The following is a 24,143-nucleotide window of genomic DNA, read 5'->3' as shown; positions in this document are numbered from 1 at the left end:
CAATGAATAAGTACACACTAAAGATTGCAACCAGCCGGGGGGGAGGGTCACACTTGTGAAGTATGAATTAGAATGTTGTTTCCTCAGAAAGTATGAACCCAAAGAAGAGCATTTAGTTCAGGATTCATCAGTTAGAATGTGAGGGAGGCAGCTGGCTCTGAGGAGACTAAATTCCCCCTCCCACGGTGACTCCAAAGGAGCTGGACCACTCTCCCAGAGGACTCAGAAAACACATTTCAGTAACACTTTCCTGAGAGATAAATGGAGACTCTGTTTAAAATGGAATCCCACTGGGACAAAACACTAAAGCTGCCTCAAAGTTAAGATTCATGTTATGAACTCCATGCAAACAGCAACCTCCACAATTTAAATTCATTCCAAAGAGGGCAGCAAGCCACAAACTAATAATGCTACTTCTTACCTGCAAAACCGTATATATCAATTTCCAAAACATTATAAGGTCAGTTGCATGTGGTGGGAACGCTCTACAGGTGTGAGAAGGCATGAATCTGGCACTCAAATGCCATGGCTGGCATCTGGCCATCTGATACGGGTGCTAACTTGGACCAGGTGCTGGGCTGGCCCTGGGATTGTGGCAGTAAAGAGAACTAACCGGGTCCCTGTCCTTGTGGAGAGTCTAGTCTAATCAAATATACACTTGAATACAGACTTCTTTTCAAAAAATTATTTCCCTAAATTCTAAGTACACCATGTTCAGCTATTAAATTAAATCCAGCACACATGGGATTGTGGAGTAAGGCATTGCCTTGGCTACTTCTGCATGGCAAAGGATTTTTTTTTTAAAAAAAACCCATATTTTCCAAAATCGACAGATTGATGACACTACAGAGTGGGTAATGTTTCAACATTCAAACCAAATGACAAAGGGCTTGGTTTATTTCATCCTTACACAGCTAGTAACCACCTTTCAAAACAAAACCAAATAAACACAATTTCACGTGAAATTCTCCTGCCTTCCAGAATAATTTTATGTTTACTTTATTACCTAGCACATAGAAAGTGCACAATACATGTTTGTTGAATGAATATGAAAATGCTTTTGTCAATTTTAGGTATGTTCTTTAATTCCCTTCCTTTCCTCTCTTAAAGAAAAAATTATGCATATTTTCTAGGATTCTGACTTTCATTTCCCTGTCTGATCTTGTGCTAGTTACTTAGGTATCATTTTCCTCCTGTGTAAAATAAAATCTGTGTCTTGGTTATTGTGAGCCTTAAAGGAGGTAACAGATAGAGTGACTGGCATTACACCCTGCAGATAATGTTGGGTTTTTTGTTTCCTTTTTCCTTTTTTAACCTTTCCACTCCATCCTCCTCCAATCCCCAAATAAAGTGTCAAAGACAAACCAAATTACCGGCATGATTAAAAAGTCAGGAAATTTCAAATGTAGCCTGGGCTTGCCAACGTCTAGCTATCAACCTTTGAAAAGTTTTATTTACTATTTTGGGGCCTAGGTTTTCTCTTTTATAGAATGAGTGAGTTTCACTAGCTCTTTTAAGTTCCGATTTTCCATGAGCTCTGAAACCTGCCTTACTAAGGCACTGGATATTGCTAACACACTAATGCCATCTACGATCAGAAAGAAAACGGACTCTGAGTCCCTTACTAGAGATGGATTCTAAATTACAAACCAAAGTAAAACTTGCCTTTTAAAAGAATTTGTGTCAATCTAATACCTGGGTCAACAATTGGTGACCCTATTCTTAAGCAACAGAAGGTCCCTCTTTTCCCCCACTCCACACATTCCCCCCCATCCTCCCACATGCCACACATCTAACCTCCTGCACACCAGCAGGGTTTCCCATTCACAGCTCTGCAATGATGTACTTAGAAATCTAGGTATTTTAAGCAATACCACAATTACAAATGGATCATTTGAAATGAGTTAGACAATTGACACAATATTATGTCAAACCTAACATTTGCTTGATTTTTTGGTCTTTCGTACCCTGAAATATATCCAAGTCGACCAAACAAAGACCTACCAAGGTTATACACACACACACACAAAATCTCGCTGCATTTTCATAAATATTCAGTGTATGACTGCCACCTAGTGGTGCCATGTATCCTAGCAGGACCAAATCTCCAAACAGCTAAAGGGACAGGGACACTTAAACAAACAATGAAACATTGTTCCTCTGCTGCTCACCAGTCATTTCAGGGAAATTTAAGAGCATATCCATCTCCTCAGCTATCTATTTTGCCCATACAAATAGCTAAAGGGTCTACTGCAGATGGAGTCAATGCCACATTATTTAATCCTACAACTAAACGCAACAAAGGAGCATTATTACTCTATTAATTTTAATATTCATTAGCAATTAAAAAGGATTTCCCCAATAGTCTGTTCTTACCTTCCAGTTTCATTTGGTCTAATCTTGATTTTTAGTTATGCATGAAAAAGCATCTACAAGTGACAGCCTTACAAAAAGTGCACATTATATGAAAATCTGACTTTAATTAAAACCAGTTACTAAATCCCAGCAATTTCCAGCTGTCTCTTCTATCCTATCCTTAGAGAATTATAGATCACATTAATTGGTATTCTGTCAGGTAAAGAGACACCAGCAATGATTAATTGCATCCTTGGTGCTTTTGATTTACATCTTCTTTACTAGAGGGATTCAAATCACATCTCATTACCTTCCAGCAGGTACCCCTTTTGGGTACCCCTCATGAAATCTCCTACCTTCCTGAACTTCTCCATTTGCTTGTAGAGGTCTGGATCAAGCTCCTGGGACACGTCCTTCATCCATAATAATGCCCCTCTGTATTCAGTCCGGCACTGCTCCATGCGGTTCACAGTCAGCCAAGTGTCCGAGATGGCCCGATGCCGAAAAGTCTCCACTTCTTGGTGAAAGCGACACAAAGGATTTCGCAAGGCCAACCTAGACAAGAGGGTAAAGCCACAATCTTGAAACTAAGAGGGCCAGCAATTTGAATCCTTGATAGCTTACCAGTCTTAAACTCATGAGCCTAGAATAGTGCCTGAAACATAGTCGAGGCTGCAGAAATACTTGCTGAATTGTAACGGAAATGTATGTGAACTGATGAGTCAACCAGAGATGATTATCCATGTGCTGATCCCTTAGATTACTGTTATTTAACTGTATCACTGGGGAGTCTCTCCATCAGTATTGTTGGGGGTGGCCTCATGCCTGGGCAGAGTACTTGTTTAAAGCTGGAACCAATCTTGTGTCAACGGAGGAAGGTCAAAGCATGGCTATTTCCCATTTCTGCTCTTGGCCACTCCCTGCCTTCTGCCTCCCTGAAGCCTGGCTCTTTGGGAAGGCATGGATGTGTGCAGGATGAGGTCTCCCTGTCTAGGCCATTCTGGATTCCTCTCCAAAGGCCAGGGCATCTGCTGCTTGCTTCAATAGTCCAGAGAATGAAGTATGAACAGAAGCGTCTTAAATGGTCTAGGAAGCGGGAGAAGTACATTTACTGAGGGTCTACTGTGTTAGGCACTTTCAGATAGGTTATGTGATTTGATTCTTATTAAAAAAAAACAAAAAAAACTTAAGGATACTACACCAGAAATGAATGTATATTATACAACGAAGTGGGTATAAAATAATTATAATATTGGCCATAACATACCGTTATTTATTCAGCAAAAATTGTTTGATGCATATCAAACTTTGGATAAAATATTTATTTGGGAGGGGAAGGAGGATACTGCTTCTTTCATCTTCCTCCCCCAAATGAGTAATGTCAGATGAATTATACTCTTAAAATACAGTAGTCTCCATGAAGCTGTGGGGCATAGGTTCAAAAAATAAAAGATTAGTATTTACATCTCAATTTAACTGCAAACTTGTTATGGTGAAGGGAAAAATGGCGTCAGTGAGCTGAAGTCAGCCCTTGGCAGTTCCATCAATGTCTGAAGACATATGTAGAGCACTCTAAGATTATAGATGGGGCAATCAACTGTTTAAAAGAAAAAAATTCCTTTTACTATTTTCTCTGGTTTTCCTCTTGTCTGTAAAGCATCATTGTTAAATATTCAGCACTTCTCTAAAAATAGCTTGCTCACATCATCCTACCTAGGTGTTGCAGGCTGTTTTCAAAAACATATTGTTGTGCCATAAAGTAAGCTTGTGTTTTATCACCATTGGATTAAACTCAATACTCACTTTTCATCAAACTGAATGGGCTGTTGTAGCAATGACTACCAAATAAGTCAGTAAAACAAATGGTGGTATGAAGGTTTATAAAATTGGAGACTTCTATTTAAAGAAAGAGTCCTCAGCTGTTCCTCTAAGGATCCTGTTCATTTCTGGTCTCCTTTATGTCTTCCTTTAGAGTTTGCCAATTTTCCTAAACTGGCTGAAACAGAGTCTTGTGAATAAAATATTCTCGAATTCTTTGACTGTTATAAAGTTAGAAACCTTTGAAGATATAATGACATGATGATAGATGTTAAAATCTTGAAGAAAAGAAAAAGGAATATAAAGTCACCTCATTTTTTTCTGTAACTTGTTTCATATAAAATCAGAAAGGTGAAAACCCATTCACTTGTGGTATAAGGGACTGAGTCTACACCAAGAAAAAATCCAATAACTGGAAACATCAAACTTCAGTGAAAGACTGGCCCACGTTTCCATTCATTAAAATCTACCCAATGGGAATAATTAATAAAGCACCTAAAGGTCTAATCCAAAGACATTTATTCTTTAGTGGGAAAAGGTAGAAGTGGACACTAGTGGACAGAGGGCTTGGGTTAAATGTATCATGTCATGCCCAGATAATGGAATACTATGCTATGGACGTTTTTAAAAAGGTATATATGGACATAAAAAAAGTTAGGATTATTTGAACAAAAAATCAATTTGCTAAATAATCAGTATGCAATACTATTCAAAAATTGTATGGTATGCTGCTGTTTATATTACAAATATATTCTGGCAAATCCCAAATTATGTCCATTCGAGGTTTGAGAATTCAACTTTATGGGAGTTTTATGCAGTCTTCCTACTTTCCTCACGTGCAGAGGACTAGTTTGGATTTCATGTGCCTGGTGAGCAGTTGAGTACCATGGAATCAGAGTCATCTCGCAGGAGGCCACCTTCCAAATTACAAGCTGTCCAAGCTACATTAATTTATGGATACAGGGCAGTTTGCTGGTTTACAGTATCATTTACATTGTTTTGGTTGATTTCTTTTACTGTTTTTATCTGTATCCAAAGGTTAGACTATATAAACTTAAGGTACCATATGCTTTGTGAGATAACTTTGTACACAACTATGAAAGTGTATAACTGGATAGCAACATTATAAAATAATTATATGATCAGTAACAGTAACTCTTGTGGTGATTGTGTCCAAGGATTTGGCTTGTTTCCCATAAAAGGATGTTAATCTTGGCATGAAGGTATGTATAAGAATTTTTCCCACTGAAATTAGTGATAATTATATGTATAATTTAAGAAATATATAATTCTTATATATTTATAAATAAATATATAAGAATTTATGAAAGATTTTTCAAGAATCAATGATCCTTGTAAGACTGGGGCAAGCGTAATATGCATTGAAGGTATCTATCAAGGGGTTAAAAGCAAGTCAATCTCTATTAGCAAAATTTGAGTTGTTTTTAATTTTCTCCTTTTGGTTTGTTCCTGTTTTAAAATTTTTCTAGAATGAGTATGTATTATTTTTGCAAGGAAAACAGTTATAAATAAGATTAAAAGGTGCAATTCAAGATTATAAACAAACACTTCTCTTGGAAAACTGGGGTAGAGAACTATTGGAAATTGTTGCATTCAACTATGAAAGTTGGGGTCCAAATGTCATTAGAGAGAACCAAAATGCTCAGGAGGGGGAACCACTGAAAAATGAACACAGTTGGTTCTCTTTCTTTCCACCCCACCTTTCCTGGATCTTCATAGGAACACCTGTGTAACAGGTGGTGGCCTGCTTTTGGCCCACTGGGAGAGAAAGCAGTAAGGAAAAATTAACAGCAGAAGAAAATGTTGGACAGTTTGGGTGAGTGAAATTTTTGTGGCCCGAATATTTTTGGAGACTACCTACAAGCCTTAATTAGGTATAAAGTCTGCCTAATATTAGTGAGTGACATTTTGGGGGGCTTGTTAGTTACTGAGGAAGGAGGAGGAGAGAAGGAATGTCACCTTCTCAAAGTGTGACTCTATGCAGTGGCTCCTGTTTATTCTACAGGGACCTTGAACGTTATGTTATGGTAGTGTTAAAAAAGAAATCACTGATCTATTACCATTTTCTCTGCACCAGAGCTTCTCAAACTTAAATGTGCATGGAAAACAACTGGGGACCCATTAAAATGCAGGTTTGGATTCAGCAATTCTGGGGTGGGGCCTGGATTCTGCATTTCTAACAAACTCTCAGGGGAGGCTTTTGATGTTGCTGATCCAGGGTCTGAGCAGAACCGTGGAGGGCATCTTGAACAGCACCCCTCTCAAGTTAACTGCCCCCAGAGGGCACTCAGGGAACCCTTCTGCCTGGTCTCATTAGGCTCCTGCTTTAGTCAGCTGCTGGAAGGGGACTTGATGGATTGCTATGAGCAACACTGAAGGTCAAATATAAGCCTAGGATAGCACTCACGGTGACTGGTGTATAACTATAGACCAGAAGAAATATGAAAACATTTTTTAAAAGTTAATAGGGAAGGAAAAAGATTACACATGTTATCTGAATCAGAGTTAAGTACGAACAGACTAACAACTGTGAACAGAGGAGCTCCTCAATCTCAGGCAAGAGCCTTCTAAAGACTAGTAGGAGGTTCCCTTCATGAATGAGTGGGTCCCAGGTTCTCAGGAGACCTCCCCCAACAACAGAGCCCCAGTGAAGGCCACACACCTTTGCTGGGAAGAAAAGCAGAGGGCCTTTCCTGTCGCTTGCATCATTTTTCCTGCTCTGGTTTTATCTTGGAAGCCTTGGGATCGGAGAAATTTTCCCAGTTCGTTTTCTTCTTGAGACAAGACTGATGGAGAAAAGACCAAAAGGAGCCATGAACAATGAACATTTTTATTACAGAGAGGAGAGAGACAAATCACAAGGTCCTCTCTCTTCTAGAGGCAAAGACGAGATGAAATTAAATCCAAGTGGCAGGCTACAAGGTAAGCCTCCACCGCATTTAACTTTCATGCTGTTCTTCCATTTACGAAACGAGAGATCAAATTCACTTGAGTGCATCTGTCAGTGCGTTTGGTGCTCTGTAATCAGAACCAGAAAATGACCTCTGTACTGAAAAACGAGCTGATAATGCGCTGCTTCGAGCTGAAATAAAAAAGTTGGGTTTGTCAAGTATGACTGTGGGAATCTTTGGTGGCTGCCTATAATGTAGGGCCAGTTTCCCCCTATTATTCCCTCTTCCTGACTTTTTGATCTCTGCTTTCTGAGTTACATTCCACTTGATTGTAAAGCAATTCAAATACCTTACCCATGGCATAGGTCTTGGCTGGAGCAGGGGGGTGGAGGTTGAAGGTATGTAGGTAATTAAGTTGGTGACTTGGTGGATTTTTAAAATGCAGAGCTGGAACCCAATCTGAATTGCTAATGCCTAATCTTGACCTTACTCTTTGTTCTTATTTTATAAAATTGAGGTATAACTGACATACAACATTGTATTAGTTTCAGGCGTACAACATAATGATTCAATATTTGCATATATTTGGCCTTATTTTTTAAAGACAACCTCAGAGGGCGCTACTGGTGAGAAAGTGACTGGTACAAGCTCTCTACAGACTGATTTGGCAGTAAATATTAAAAAGTCAGAATTGTATACATCTTTTGACGTTGTACTTCTGTTAGGAGTAAACTACATCCTGAGGAAGTAGTAAAATGGGCACAAAGATGCATATACAGATATAATCATAGCATAGTTATTTATAGCAGCAAAACATTCTCTTTCCCTACCTTGGGGACTGATTTAATCAATGCAGTGCATCCACACAATGGATGCGTGGGCTGCTAGGCAGCTACTGGTCCAAATACACATTCACCAACAGCTGAGCCGCAGGCAAGCAGTGACACTGAGCTTCCTAGAATGTTTTTTCTCTGAACACAGACTTTGCTAGGGACACACTTTGAACACTACTCTTATTTCACATTTCTGTATTGACACATTTACCAATCATTTGTCTCTAAAAATGCTTTCTAGATGCTACCAGGATTCTTGTCTGTTTTCATGAACAATCCAGACTTCTTTCAGAATGCATACTGTTCCTGAAACTATCCCCCCAGCAACAGCTGTATAACATTAGCCAGGAACCAGAAATCCAAAAGTGAAGGTTAAAGCTACTACTGCTTCCTTATTAATTTGTGACTAGCTTACACTCAACATTCCACGGAGAAGAGGCTTTAGAATCCATTCTTCCTGATGGTCAGTGACTACCCTCCTTCCTCTTCTGTTTCTCAAAATCAAGTTCATTGGTTAAAGCCTAGCTCAAAAGCTACTTCCTCTGTGAAGCAGGTGATCCCTCTTTCTCTGTGACAGCAGCGCCCTCTCGGCACCTGGTACTGGGGTGTCCGTGGGTGGGCAACGTGTCTATCTTTCCCGTGAGAACCTAAGCTTTCTCAGGGCAGGGACCTCATCCAAACTATGGATTCCCAAGGCTGAGCATAAAGTCTTATTCAGGGCACTAATTAAATGCTTGTGAAATTAAACTAACTATAATTTTTGCCTTGTTATCGCTGTATACTTTACTTCACTTTAAATGTTTGTCTGATATTTATGTCCTGGTTCTGGGTAATTTTTTTAAATTCCTATAATTATATGAAGTTTTGTTGTTTTTTAATACCTTCCATTCTTCCTCCTTTCCACTTACTAATATGGGACTCACTCAATTGCACAATAAGGAAAAATTTCACACTTTTGTTTATAACAGTATGAGGCTACTGTCACCTTTTTTACCTTGAAACCTCAAGTCACATACAAATGAACACATGAACTTAAGGCTAGGAAGAAACCAATTCATGGCACCTGAATGACTACAAGGGTGGTGACATGTACTCTTTCCGAAATAAACCTAAGTAGATTGAAGCACTTGAGAATTCATTTTTGGTTATTTTACACACTCGAGGATTAAACTTGGACTGGAAGACAGGCTTCATTTTAAGCGCTGAAATCTGGTAATGGGCAGTGCTGCTCAGAGGGTGGTGGAAGAAGTCTGAGTGGCATCAGGCTCCAGGTTGGATGACTTAGTGATGACTGTGTCATCTTCCAAGAAGGGATGTTCATGCCTTAATTTTAATTTTAAAATTCAAATACTGAAATAAATTTATAGATGTTTAAAATTCAGGTGCAATACAGGTATCAGATAACTCAAATGTTTCCACTTATAAGGTTTCACTCAACTGGGACTTAATTCAGAGACAAATAAAAACCTATTCATGTTTAACTCCTAATTAGATTTTCAGATGTGCCCTGGAAAGGGAACCAAAGAACTACAAAACCAATTACCTTGGCAGCATTAATTCACTTAGCACAAATTTATGGATGATCTCATATGTACTAGGCACTGTTCTTGTCACTGGGAATAAAGAGGTGGACAAGACACATGAAGACCCTGCTCTGATGCAGTTTATGTTCAAGCGGCAGCAGACAGAAAATAAAAAATACAAAACTCAAAACAAACTCAAAACACAAAAAGAAAAATACCAGATTGGGGGCGGGAGGGTGGCGAGTAAGAGAGAGTGATTGGTAGCTGCTTTGGGCTGGGTGGTCAGGGAAGGCATCTCTGAGCAGATGACCATTAAGCTGAGCTCTGAAGGATAAGGGGCCACTAGAGACAATGAAGGCAGGGACATCCCAGATGGAGGAAACAGTGAGTGCAAAAGGCCTCATGTCACATCGTGCGTAAGAGCAAAAGAGGCTGAAGAGGTGAACTGGGTCAGATTGTGTAGGAATTTGTAAACCATGGAGTAGAAGTATACATCTTACTTTAAGTGTTTATTGGAGGCTTTTCAGCTGAGAAGCAATATGATCCAACGTACATTTTTATTTATTTATTTATCTTTTAAAATAAATTTATTTATTTTATTTATTTATTTTTGGCTGCTTTGGGTCTTCCTTGCTGTGCGTGGGCTTTCTCTAGCTGCGGTGAGCGGGGGCTACCCTTTGTTGAGGTGACTTCTCTTGCTGCAGAGCACGGGCTCTAGAGCGCAGGCTCAGTAGTTGTGGCACACGGGCTTAGTTGCTCCACGACATGTGGGATCTTCCTGGACCAGGGCTCGAACCCATGTCCCCTGCATCGGCAGGCGGATTCTTAACCACTGCGCCACCAGGGAAGCCCCAATGTACATTTTTTAAAAACCTTTATTTTGAAATAATTTTAGGCTGATAGAAAAAATTGTAAATAGGATACAGAGTTCCTGTGTACCCTTCTTCCCCTAATGTTACATAACCATGGTAGAATGATCAAAATTAGGAAAATAACATTGGTACAATACCACTACCTAAACCGCAATCTTATTGAATTTTCCTAGTTTTCCCATTAATGTCCTTTTTCTGTTCCAGGATCCCACATTGAGTTGTCAAGTCTCTTTAGTCTCCTTCAACCTGTGACAGTTCCTCAGGCTTTTTTGTCTTTTATGACCTTGACGCCCTTTAAGAGTACTGCTCAGGCATTTTGTGGACTGTCCCTCAACTTGGGTTTGTCTGCTTTCTCATGATTAGACTGGGGTTACAGACTTGGGGGAAGGAAACCGCAGAGGTGGAGTGCCGTTCTTAGTGTTTCATATCAGGGCTACCGGAGATCAACACACATTATTACTGATGGTGTTAACCTCCATCATTTGGTTCATGTCATGTCTACTGGATTTCCCCACTGTAAAATTATGATTTTTTCCTTTTGTAATTATTAAAAATTTGGGGGGTAAATACAGAAGACTATGTAAAGATCCAGTTTCTCCTCAAACTTTCACTCACTAATTATAACATCTTTCAGTGAATCTTGCCTGCCACAGTTCTTACTGTGGTGTTTACCGAATGGTGATTTTGTGGTTCCCTCATTCTTTCTAGATTTATTAATTGCAATTATTTTATAAGCAAGAACTGTCTCTTCTCCCCCATTTTTTTTTTTTTTAGAAATAATAGCAGCATTTAATAATGTGAATGGATATAAGCTTAACACAGAAGTCAGATATATTTTTGTTCTCCAGCAGCAAAAATATAGAAAACATAATTAAAGAGAGGATTCCATTTAGAACTGTATCAAAGAAATATTATGTGAATAAGAATAAATCCAAAAAATGATACCCAATACCTGTAAAGGAAAAATTCTAAAATTCTGTGAAGCAGTATTCAAGAGTACCCAACTAAAAAGATATAAACTATGTTTCTGGATAGGAAGACTTAATATCATGAAAATGTCAGTTTGTTTTTTTGTTTATTTCCATACACACTTAATGGACATTTATCTTACTACATGGGTTATAACCTAATACAATCAGTTATTTACTTTGTTGCTCAAATTGTCCCAGCTTTGACCACTGGGAGCTCTGGGAGATTGCTGACTGCTCTCTGACTGCAGTGCAGATGATGGGCTGGAGAAGGAAAAAGTGGAGGCAGGGAGATCAGTTAGGAAGCTGATGCAGCAAACCAAGTAAGAGTGATGATGGTGGCCTGAACTAAGGCGGTGGCCGTGAAGAGGTACCGGAGGGAGAATCTGAAAGCAAAGTAGGTGACAAAATGGACCAGCATTTGTGACTGACTGGATGTGGGACAGAGGAATGTTGGGGGCAGTGTGTCATGTGTCTGGATTTCCTCATACCCAAGACTCTGGAGTTCTAGCCCTGGAGAAGTCTTAGCTCAAACACTTAGTAAACAGTAACACAGATAATTTACAAAATTCTGCCTCTAAGTCATAGGATTTTGTACTTCCGAAAAACAGTCTTCATAAAAGATTAATAATGAAGGAAAATGCCCAACTGTTAATTTGTGATTACTGGAAAGGGGTTTGGCAGTAGTCAGAAACAGACAAACTTCTCATAGTTTAGTCTCAGAAATACAGAAATTGTACTCTTAAATGACCTACAAATGGAAATTTAAAAACATACTAACATCCAACTTGGTATCTGGTATTTCAGAGACAACTTTGTTGGTAATGATTTTAAGATGGGATGACCATAGGAAAATCTTGTTCCCTAAAAAACCCAATATCTGAAATAGAAAATGTTCAGGAAGAAGCACTGTCAACAAAATATAGTCAATGAATTAACTGTAAGTGCCTTCTCTCTCCATTTGGTCACTTTAAAAGGAACAAAATTGGACATAAGAGAGCCTGGGCAATCAAATAAAAACAATGCCAAATCCCAAGATATAAAACTGAGAAAATTTTTTTATAATTAGGAAAATAAATGGCACGCACTTATCCATGGTAGACTCAATGTAAAATTCTTCTGTTATGGTACTTGCATTGAAAAACAGCCTATGTAAAGAATTTCTGATAAAATGATTAAAGACCCCACCCCACCAATTAAAGAGCAAAGACAGACACTCCTAAACCGTAGTTTCCTTGTCTTGCTTCCTAAACTTATAAAATTATATATTAAGGCAAAATATCCAATTTCTTACTGTCTATTTGGTCAATATTCACACTTATGGCATACTTACAACAGATTCTCTTTTGATAGAGTACAATTGCTTTAGACAAGTCCAGACAGGTTCTCTGAATCGAGTGAAACAGCTATAATAAAAATACAAACAAAATGCTAAACAAAACAGACAGCAGTGAAATAAAAAATAATTATATTGAATATAACCATAGCGTTTGGTTTGCCCACTAAAAGCAAGATTGTATGCCTAAATAAGCTTGGTGTTACGTGGTGTACTGAAAAGAAAATGTGATCAAAGCTTTTAAATATGCTCCTATTTTTCTATATTTATTAGAATTCATCAGCTCTGCGATCTAAATTGAGATCTGCAGAAGGATGATTTCCTCCAGACATTGAAATAATAGCTGAAAACCAGAAATCCTAAGTGAGGGGCCCAATTAGAGGACTTGGTAAACCAGAGACCCAATATTCCTTCATAATTGAATTTATTTCTTTTACCACTTACTGTCTTTTTTTTTCAAATGGAAGATCTGTCAATTAAGCATCATATTTAAAACACAACATTAGCTTATTTTGTGATCCTAATGCATTTTACAGCATGCTTAAACAACTCTATAAAAACAAACAAATATCAATCAGCTGAATGTTCTGTCTGCTTTGAAGAGATCTGGTAAAATGGAGTTTAGCTAGCAGCTCCTATCACTCCTCATTTTCCCAATTATTTCGTAAAATATACAGAGAAGAAACCTAATGTCATGCTATGGCCATAACAGAGAAAATTAAGGGAAAAGCAGGTGGGCTGTATGGAGAAGAATCTAACTAGATTTTAACTTATGGTGGCTCTGGTCTTTGCTTCAGAAATGGAGACAGTTCAAGAGAAGACAGAACAATTGTAAAATCAACTATACTCCAATAAAAATTTTAAAAGAAAAACAGAAGACAGAGCAGAGACTTCACACTTTCTCCATCCTCTGTCCACCAACTCAGAGACCAGGGCTGCTATCAATTAGAAAACCTGGCAGACAAACATTATGTCTCTGAGGAGCCATCCAGGGAAGCAGGGCAAGGCAATCTCCTCTCTCCCCTGGCTTACTGGCCATGGTGGTGTAGCAATTATGCCCTGGTATTACAAAGCACTTCACAGTTGAGTCAAAACAGAAGATTGGCTTCATAATATAAATGACCAAATGTTCTAATAAAAATGAATGCATGCATATATACTTAAAAGATTAAAATCCATTCCTATGAATGCTTAATATGATAAATCTTGGTCATGTAGAGTATAAATTTTACTAAATCTCATTTCATTACACTTCATCCTCTACCTATTTAGGGAAAAAACAAAAACCCTTTACCATAAAACAAAACAGCAGTCTGAGTATGTGCCTTAACAAATGCTTGATAACAGTATTCTGGGTCACAAACTATGAACACATAGTAATTCCTGAACATAGGAGCAAGGACGTTAAAAAAAAAGTATGTTCAAGAGCTATTCTGCTGTTACTGTTCACTTTTTTAAAACTGAAGTATAAATTAAATGCAATAAAATGCACACCTCTGGAGAGTTCAGTTCTGTGACTTTGACCATTGTATACACTCTTGTAATCATACCCAAAGTAAGATAAGAAACATTTCCACCCTCTAGTCAGTCTACTCTGCTGTGGCATCCACTAAAAGACTTCTGTCACCACAGGTTAGTTTTGTCGGTTCTTGTACTTAAGAGCTGTTTTTCAGAAAATGATTTCATTAACAAGCAATTCTGACAAATATTTAAACTTAGTGAACATTTCTACATGAACTTCCCAACAGATTGTAATAGAATCTGACCATCATTACAGCTTGGCATACAAGCTTTCTTTGCCAGCAGAATACAAGTTCTTGTTTCATAAGCTAGTCTTCTATGGATAACTTAGTTGAAAAGCACATCTAAATGGTCTGCACATCGTTTTCATATGCTTTATTGGTGGAATCCATTCTCTTTCTCTATAAACATCAACATCAGTATTAAAACATTCCTGCAACAGAAGTCTTTATCATGTGTAAAATTATTAGTCACAGTTAAGTACTTTGGATGCTATGTGCCTAGGACAGCAGGTATTTTGATTAAAGTACAGTTGGTTCAGTGAAAATGCTGCTGCAAGAACCTAAATATAAATATAAAATTACTGTATTGTGTTTCGTGTACTAGAAAATAACATATTAAATTACTTTTTGAATAATGTTTGTATTTACTAGGTTGTTAAGAGGAAAAAAAATAAATCTATAAGGTGTGAAAAGCATATGCAACTTACAATCATTCCAATTCTATTCAGAATACTAAAATCAGAATAGAGGCTTCCTGGCTCTACTTTTCTCCGCTGAAGCCATCTCCGCTGGAACATCTCTGTCAAACCCAGCTTCTGTTAGAACAATTCCACTGACAGGAGGAAGGGTTGGGAACTCATCTTAACTGCATTAACACGTACACTTATTCGGTTAATACTTACTGAATGTGTACTGTGTGTCATGGAATCTGACCCCCTGGTGGAGGGAAGGCAGGCAAACAGACACTTGAGATAATTCCATGAGAGATGAGTACTATGAATAGTGGCCCTGGGTCTGGTTCTACTGTCAGATGCACAGAATGAATCTTATCCCTCTTCCACGTGATAGGCCTTCCCAGAGAACTGACAACTAACATATTTCCCCTCAGCCTCTCTGTTCCAGAATAACCATGGCTTGCACCACCCTGGCCACCCTTCTCAGAATGCTTTATGAAATCTTGAGCTTTTGATTTTTGTCTCATTAAGTGTTCAGCTCATTAACTTTAGCTTATGTATTAAATTTAGACATCATTCTGAATTCTTATCAGACCACGTGACATATTATTTCTCTCTGTGCCCTGTCATTCACGGAAGTGTTAAGTATGCTTTTTAAATTTTGGTTTTTTTAAAATTAATTTTTCTTGGAGTATAGTTGATTTACAATGTTGTATTAGTTTCTGCTGTACAGCAAATGCTTTTTAAATTCTGATCTAAAGTACTGGCAGAATGTCCAGCAATCAGGGAATTAGTGGGCCTTTTACCAGTTGTACTAGTATTCAAGGATCATTCAGATATGAATTCAGCTTACTGTATTATTAACTAGTCTAACTAAATATTGGTTAATTCAATTCTAGAATTTTCCAGGATTCAATACAAGCTTATTAGACTCACTTTCCAGGATCTTTTGCCATCATCCTTTTTTCTTTTTTTTTCTAAATGTAAACATACGCCTGACCGTAGTGTTGCTATCACTGGCAGTGGCTCTTTGAGTGCATTAATGTTTTTCAACAAACATTTATTGAGAATTTACCACATTCCATGCATTCCAACGAAGCGCTTGAAAAACAAATTAACTGAGGCATACTGGGGGTTACAGGAGAATTTGTGGGTTTTTTAAAAATATGCTGGGATTGAGTTAAGCTGATCCTAGATTTTCCTTATGAACTAGCTGTTTGCAGTATGTTTTCAAATACAAAGCACACCTATGCCTGCCCCCGTGAACACATTCTCCGACCCTGAGCCTAGCAAGGTGGTTGTGCTGGGGCTGAGGGCAATGAAGCGCTCACCTCCAGCTTGGCATCCAGGTCTGCGTCAGAGGCAACGACGTGTTCGTCTTCCTTCTTCCCTGTGGCTTTAATAAAGGCCTGCTTCGTTTCCCAATACTTCTGCTGCATCTTATTTACAACTGATTTATCTTGAGCATATCGATCGTGTAAGTCCCAGGGATAACTGCTAAAAGGCATTCGAAGAGCCATTTTACTCATGACTTTCAAAAAAGGTTAAGATATTATAGTGTGAACAAATGTATCCAAACATTTACAACATTAATAAACATACAAGTACTTTCTTACACGGTTATTACAGCAAAAGGTTAATCAAGTCTAACTTATACCAAAACCTTAAAAGTTAGTGAGGAAATTAAGAAACTTTTGCAGGAAATTGAGAAACTAAACCTTGAGGAGTTTAGATATCAAAAGACTGGACACACTCCTTTCAGAAGCAGACAAAGTGAGGCCAAGCCAGGCAAGGTGACTGCCTCAAGCACCCCAGTGAGTCAGAGATAAAGCCTAACACCCATGTTCTCTCCAGCCCAGCATTACGGCCAACACTGAAGTGATGGCAGAAAAGTAGAGATAAGGGGCTGAAAAACAGCATACTACAAATCTGTCGCAGAGGTACCTAACACAGTCAAACTCATAGAATCAGAGAATAGAATGGTGGTTTCCAGAGGCTGAGGAGGAAATGGGAAATTACTAATCTATGGGCATACAGTTTCAACGGTGTAAGGTGAATAAGTTCTAGAGATCTGCTGTACAACACTGTGCCTAGAGTTCACAGCACTGTATTCTACACTTAAAAGTTTGTTAAAAGGGTAGATCTCATGTTTAGTATTCTTACTACAGTCAAATAAAATTTTGAAAAATAAAAAAGTATTAAAAAATTGATTATGGGTTTCTCATACTAAAACTTTAAATTCTTAAACATAAATGCTTAAAATGCCGATAGGAAGCCATTCTTCAGGAAAAGCACAGTGAAGATCATATCAAAAAGTATGTAAAGAAGAAATTGGAAAAAAATTCAATTGAGAATGAAATGGAATTCTGTAAAAGTGACCAGGGTACCCAAATATTGACAGAAAGTTTGCCACTGGTGTTCCATCCCTCCTTGCTTTGTCTACACCTCCCTCCTGTCTAGGGTTCCGGTCCAAAAGCTCACACAGGACCCCCAGGCATCTCCCTCTGCAGACATGTAACTTCTTCCACCCCATCCCATTAGCACTCAAAATGTGCCAGACTTGTGTCCTAAAACAGAAATTGCTTTATACTACTATACCAAAATATGTATCTCAAAACTCGATGATTTACATTCTCCTGCCAGATAACATTTACAAGTTTCAATTCACACATTTGTTCTTAAAAAATCAGAGTTTCAGATGACGTCCTTAGCAATGGTTATCTTTGGAAAGAGGCGGAGGATTACGGTTTACTTTGTTATCTTTCTGCATCATTTCAAAGTTTGGAATAAGTCCAGATATGTCATGTATAGGCATGATGACTGTACTTAATAATATTGTATTCAACACTGGAAATAGGCTAGGAGAGGAGCGTTACTCTTCATGTGCACTCATCACACACAAAAAGTGGTAACTATAAAAGGAGATGATATGTTGGGACTTCCCTGGTGGTCCAGTGGTTAAGACTCCGTGCTCCCAATGCAGGGGGCCCGGGTTCGATCCCTGGTCAGGGAACTAGATCCTACATGCATGCCACAACTAAGAGTTCGCATGCCACAACTAAGGAGCCCGTGTGCTACCCACCTGCTGCAACTAAAGACCCAAAGCAACCAAATCAATCAATCAATCAATCAATCAATCAATCAAATAAATTTAAAAAGATGGTATGTTAACTAGCTTGACTGTAGTAATCATTTCACTATGCATATCAAATTATATTGCACACCTTAAATATATATAATTTTTATTTAAAACATAAATAAAAAACATTTTATTATGAGCTTAAATCACAGAAAATAAGATGAAAATATGTATAACTTTTATGTAAAAGATAATCCCTCTACATAGTATGTGCATTAAAAGATGGTAAGAATATACTCCCCCAAACTGTGGCTATTTCAGGGGAAAGGAATTTTTAAGAGTGGGGACTAGGATGGACTTCTTTCTATTGTGGTTTTTTTGTTTTTTTGGTCAAAGGTCATGGATTAACAAAAAAAAAATTCTATTTCGAGGGGAAAAAAAAGGACTTTAGAGGTCATTTAGTGAACATGCCTCACCCGTTATTTAACAAATGAGGAATCTTAGGTTTCAAAACGTTAAGAATCTTGCCCAAAATCACAGGATTAAAATCCAAGGCTCTAGATCCCAGCGTAGTGCGCATTTCAATGTTCTCTGCAGCCCTTGTATTTCAGCAGCAAGCAATGAAGTGGCACAGTAATGGGAGAAGGACTATGGGGAAGGGCTCATCTCCTGGGACTCTCCAATCTCTCCTAGGTGGGTGACAACTACCTACTTCCCTGAGCCTGCTGCCAGGATATGACAGCCATTACAAGGGTCACAGGATTAAGCCATCCTTTTGTCTTAATGTGGCAAGATGGAACAATTAAAAAAATAGTCTGACAACTCTTACAGAGCTGTCAAATGGGGATACTCAGGGAAACTAAATCCCTTAGCTATTTATTAATTACCTTTTAAAGCTCATTACATTTTAAGACACGCAAAATACTTTTAAAGTTTGACATTTGATATTACAGAGGACTTGGACCTGATTGCTTCTCTACTGAGAGAGGAGGGATTAAAAAGTATATTCCTTGGGGCTTCCCTGGTAGCGCGGCGGTTAAGAATCCGCCTGCCAATGCAGGGGGCACGGGTTCGAGCCCTGGTCCAGGAAGACCCCACATGTTGCGGAGCAACTAAGCCCGTGCACCACAACTACTGAGCCTGTGCTCTACAGCCCGTGAGCCGCAACTACTGAAGCCCGCGCGCCTAGAGCCTGTGCTCCGCAACAAGAGAAGCCACCGTAATGAGAAGCCCACGCACCGCAAAGAGAAGCCCCCACTCGCTGCAACTAGACAAAGCCTGCGCGCAGCAACAAAGACCCAACTCAGCCAAAAATAAATAAGTAAATAAATAAATTTATTAAAAAAAAGTATATTCCTTATTATAATCAATTGTACCTTTGAAAAATGAAAATATGCACGGCACTGTTTCATGATACAAATTAAAGGAGGTAGAAAACAACAAAGATCTGCTTGCCCAGTGGATCAAGGTTTCAGAAGGGTTCAGAAACACTGCTTGTAACAGAACTGGAATTTATAAGTGGTTTAACATGCTGTTAGATGCTTTATAGGCATGTAAAAGGCAGTGATAACACTGTCATGTAATTACCACACCTATTTTATTCAGCATCATCTACTTCCAACCATGACTGGCTCCTGAATGTTCATGAAGGTTGAAGTCATGACTATATATTAATGAGTCTGAGTTATTTTTATTGTTATTAGTTATATTGTTATTTTATAGCTGCCCTATATAAAATTCCCTTATAACCCTAATATTAGAAGTTGTAAATAAGACAGATTAAAAAATGTATCAACTCATTACACTGAAAAAATGGTGGTGAGAAAAGCCATTGTTAGATGCCCAGCAGAAAGTTACACATAAATGAATTTCTTAGAGAATATTTTTGGTTATTGGTTTTCATATTACATTTAGTAGGGATACTGAAAACTTGACTATATTCAACATTGGGTGTAGGCTAACAGGTTATTTACTGCTATTGTGACTCTTGATTTTTCCATTCAGTAGACATTTATTGAGCATATACTACGTGCTATCCTCTTTCATTAGCCTCTCCCAATTCAGAAGAGACAACAAATTACTTACCATTTGTGTCCTGACATGTTTCCTTCTTCTTCTTTTTCTACTGTTGATGATTTGGGGAGAAGGGACAGGGAAAAAGCATGAGAGGATAAGTTATATTATAACCTGAAATAAAACAAATACGTTTAACAGTTACACACTATATTACAATTATACATTCATTTGACACATATAAAGTTTTTCAGTCTAAGCCATTTCTAGTTGTATCTTGGGGGCCAAACATTATTACACAGTATCACTGTACCCCAATGTCTAGAGTAGTCTAGTTAAGTAACACTGGAAGAAACATCCTCAATGAAGTTTAAGAAGTGAACAGGCAAGTTGAATGAAAAAAGCAGGTTGCAAAAGACTACATAAAATTTGAGACCGCAACATTCCAAACAATACTCTATATTGTTGAAATATACAAACATTATATAGTGAAGGTATAAAGAATTGCATATGAATGACGAACACTAAATTCCAAACAGCAGTTACCACTGCAGTGGGGATGGGGAATATTATTTGAGAGGAGTATAAAGGGACTTTGTACCCATAATATTTTCTTTGATAAGCTAGGTGGTAAGTATACTGCATCTGTATGTCTCTTTACAGATTTTAAATCTTTCATAATCAGTATTTCTAGAAGGTAAACCAACACATTGCAAAAATAAAAACAGACAAAAAGAATTGATAACCCAGAACAAGATACCAAGAAGGGTACAAAGGAGGAAAATGAGATTATTTCAGTTTTGACCAACAAAGTACTGTATTTTCATCTCATTAGTAAATATGGGAGTCACTTGATGCCTTTGCCCCTCACTCCATTTGCCCCACTCGTGGGAGCTAGCCAACCCCAGGGAGGGGTAGAGCCAGCCAGCCCAGCCACACTTGCCTACCAGTTACTGGAAAGAATGGAGAGCTCGCTACCTAAAGGAATGGCCTCTGACCAGACACAGACTGCTGGCCGCTGGAGTGAATGCTCAGCGTGTGCATGCTCTGGCTACTTCAACAACATGTACCCAATCATTCTCCCTCTGCCTCAGAAATGGTCCTAACAACCAGGACCCCTAAAATGAGCAGGGTTTCCAAGGCTTTTTTTTTTTTTAATTTATTTATTTGGGTGCACTGGGTCTTAGTTGCAGCACATGGGATCTTCGCTGCCGCGTGCAGGATCTTCATTCGCGTCATGCAGGATCTTTAGTTGCAGCATGTGGGATCTAGTTCCCTGACCAGGGATTGAACCCGGGCTCCCTGCATTGGGAGCGCACAGTCTTAGCCAATGGACCACCAGGGAAGTCTCTTCAAGGCTTTTAAAAAATGTTTTGAGGGAACTCAATTGAGGTGTTGATATTCCAGGCTTCAGGTATGGGGACAGGAAAGAGGAAGGACATTTTCTTAGAGTGTCCGGATGCCTCTGAAATGACAGCATCCCGTAACCAGCATCTCTCTTCTTCCTGGAGAGCATCCATGTGCTTTTTGGCCATTTGCATATCTTCTTTGGAGAAATGTCTATTCAAGTCCTTTGCCTATTTTTTTAATTGGGTAATTTTTTTGTTATTGCATTATAGGAGTTCTTTATATATTCTGGATATTAACCCCTTCTCTGATATATGGTTTGCAAATATTTTCTCCCATTTGGTAGGTTGCCTTTTCACTGTTGATTGTTCTGTTTGCTGCAATTTTTGATTCATTTTTGATTATTAATTATATAAATTATATTAATTTATGATTATTAATTTATATTAATTTATGATTATTAATTAATATATTTAACAATGAGTTCTTTATAGTATAATAGATAATAAAAATCACTAAACCAACTGCCCTTTTCCTAAGTTTCAGGCTATTCCCAGATTATGATGCCATACAGCAGTGTTCCTCACGGTATTGCTTACAGGTCAATTATGCAGGAATCTTCTGGGGTGTTAACATGCAGATTCCTGGGCCCCATCCCTTACCTACTGAACTAGAATTTCTGGAAATGGGTTTGGGAATCTGCATTTGTAACAGGTTTTGCAAGTGATTCTTAAGCACATTAAAGTCTGAGAACCACAGCTAAATGGCACAAAGGAAAAATCCTCTCTAGAAACAGATCATTCTTGAACAAACTTCTGGATTATATATGGCACTTGAACAAAGGAATCATGGGTGGCAAAATCAGGTCAGCCTACAGGGGATATCTGAATGTCTCATGAGATGGCAGTTGCAGCCAGCACTTGCATCTCTTTTAATGTATGTTTCAGTCCCATACACCAGGGACAATTAATAAACATTTTAAGATTTACTGACAAAATCCATCTCATCTGGCCTATCACCTTCTAAATCCACAGTGTCAAAATCACTACTTAAAAAAATTGTTATAATTCTCATCTGTTCATTCATTTCATTTCAACAGTTTGATTTATCAAACACGCATCGAGCATTTAATTAACATGTGGCAGGCACTGTCCCTGGCCTCAAGGAACCTATAGTCTAGATCAGCTCTGTCCAATAGAAATATACTATGAGCTACATAAGTAATTTTAAGTGATCTAATAACCATATTAAAAAAGTAAAAAAGAATAAACCCACACATATATGGTCAATTAATTCACGACAAAGGAGCCAAGAATATACAATGGGGAAAGGACAGTCTCTTCAATAAATAGTGTTCGAAAAACTGGACAGCTACATGTAAAAGAACAAAACTAGACTAGTGCCTCACACCATGCACAAAAATAAATTCAAAATGGATTAAAGAATTAAATGTAAGACCTGAAACAATAAAACTCCTAGAAGAAAACATAGCCAGTAATCTCCTTGACATAGGTCTTGGCAATAACTTTTTGAATCTGACAACAAAAGCAAAAGCAACAAAAGCAAAAATAAGTAAGTGGAACATCATACTAAAAGGCTTCTACTTTCTGCCTAGCAAAGGAAACCATCAACAAAATGTAGGGCAACCTACTGAATGGGAGAAAATATTTGCAAGTCATATATCTGATATAGGGTTAATATCCAAAATATATAAAGAACTCATACAACTCAATTAGCAAAAGCAATCTGATTAAAAGATGGGCAGAAGATCTGAATAGACATTCTTCCCAAGAAGACATACAGATGGACAACAGGTACATTAAAATATGCTTAACATCGCTAATCATCAGGGAAATGCAAATCAAAACCACAATGAGATATCACCTCAAACCTGTTAGATGGCTATTATCAAAAAGACAAGAAATAACAAGTATTGGCGAGGATGTGGAGAAAAGAGAACCCTTGTGCACTGTTGGTGGGAATGTAAATTGGCATAGCAACCATGGAAAACAGTATGGAGGTTCCTCAAAAAATTAAAAATAGAACTACCATGTGATCTAGCAGTTCTACTTCTGGTTATTTATCTAAAGAAAATGAAAATGCTAACTCAAAAAGATATTCACACCCCCATGTTCACTGAAATCTTATTTACAATAGCTAACACATGGAAACAACTTAAGTGTCCACTGATGGATGAATGGATACAGAAATTGTTGCCTCTGTGTGTATGTGTGTGTGTGTGTGTGTGTGTATACACACACACATACACACATACTTATAATGGAATATTATTCAGCCATAAAAAGGAAGGAAACCTTGCCATTCGCAACAACATAAATGTACTTTGAGGGCATTATGCTAAGTGAAATAAGTCAGGTAGAGAAAGACAAATATCTTCTGATCTCTCTTATATGTGGAATCAAAAACAAAGAAACAAAACAAAAAAACAAGCTCATAGATACAGAGAACATATTGGTGGTTACCAGAGGTGGGTGGTGAGTGGCTGGAGAAATGGGTGAAAGGAGTCAAAAGGTTAAAAAAAAGGGGCAAGTATACAAATAGACACCTTACAAGATATACAAATGGGAAAAAAATCATATACAAAGACCCTGATAATACAGGGATTATAAGAAAATAACAGATATGAGATATCCTACACACTGATTAGAATGGTTACATTCCAAACAAACAAAGCTGAAAATACCAGTCCTAGCAGGAATGCAGAATAACAGGAAAACGCATTCATTTAAAAAAGAAAAGTAAAAAGAAAAAGTAAAAAAATTTAAATAATATATTTTATTTAACCCAATATATCTAAAATATTATTTCAACAGGCAATCAATTAAAAATTACGAACTATATTTTGCATTCATGATTTTGTATCAAGTCT

At 37.9% G+C, this 24,143-nt stretch overlaps 1 protein-coding gene across 12 annotated transcripts in view; it reads right to left on the bottom strand.

The window, feature by feature from the left end:
* The window catches only part of ICA1 (islet cell autoantigen 1), a 141,481-nt gene that overhangs the window by 105,416 nt on the left and 11,922 nt on the right, over positions 1-24,143 (bottom strand). For 5 of the 12 annotated variants that reach the window (XM_068550595.1, XM_068550592.1, XM_068550601.1 and 2 more), the window contains 5 exons: positions 19,979-20,018; positions 16,146-16,311; positions 12,615-12,687; positions 6,857-6,980; positions 2,712-2,910 (listed from right to left, as the gene is read on the bottom strand). In XM_068550595.1, coding sequence (XP_068406696.1) covers positions 2,712-2,910; positions 6,857-6,980; positions 12,615-12,687; positions 16,146-16,311; positions 19,979-19,995 — 579 coding nt within the window. In that variant the 5' untranslated portion in view covers positions 19,996-20,018. Of the gene's footprint in view, positions 1-2,711; positions 2,911-6,856; positions 6,981-12,614; positions 12,688-16,145; positions 16,312-19,978; positions 20,081-24,143 lie in introns of all 12 variants that reach the window. The other 7 variants (XM_068550598.1, XM_068550597.1, XM_068550603.1 and 4 more) reach the window with 4 other exon arrangements.

Source organism: Eschrichtius robustus, chromosome 8, assembly GCF_028021215.1.
Source record: "Eschrichtius robustus isolate mEscRob2 chromosome 8, mEscRob2.pri, whole genome shotgun sequence".
Taxonomy (NCBI): Eukaryota; Metazoa; Chordata; class Mammalia; order Artiodactyla; family Eschrichtiidae; genus Eschrichtius; species Eschrichtius robustus.
Note: the sequence above shows the minus strand (reverse complement) of the source record. Positions and strands in the feature narration are given on the sequence as shown.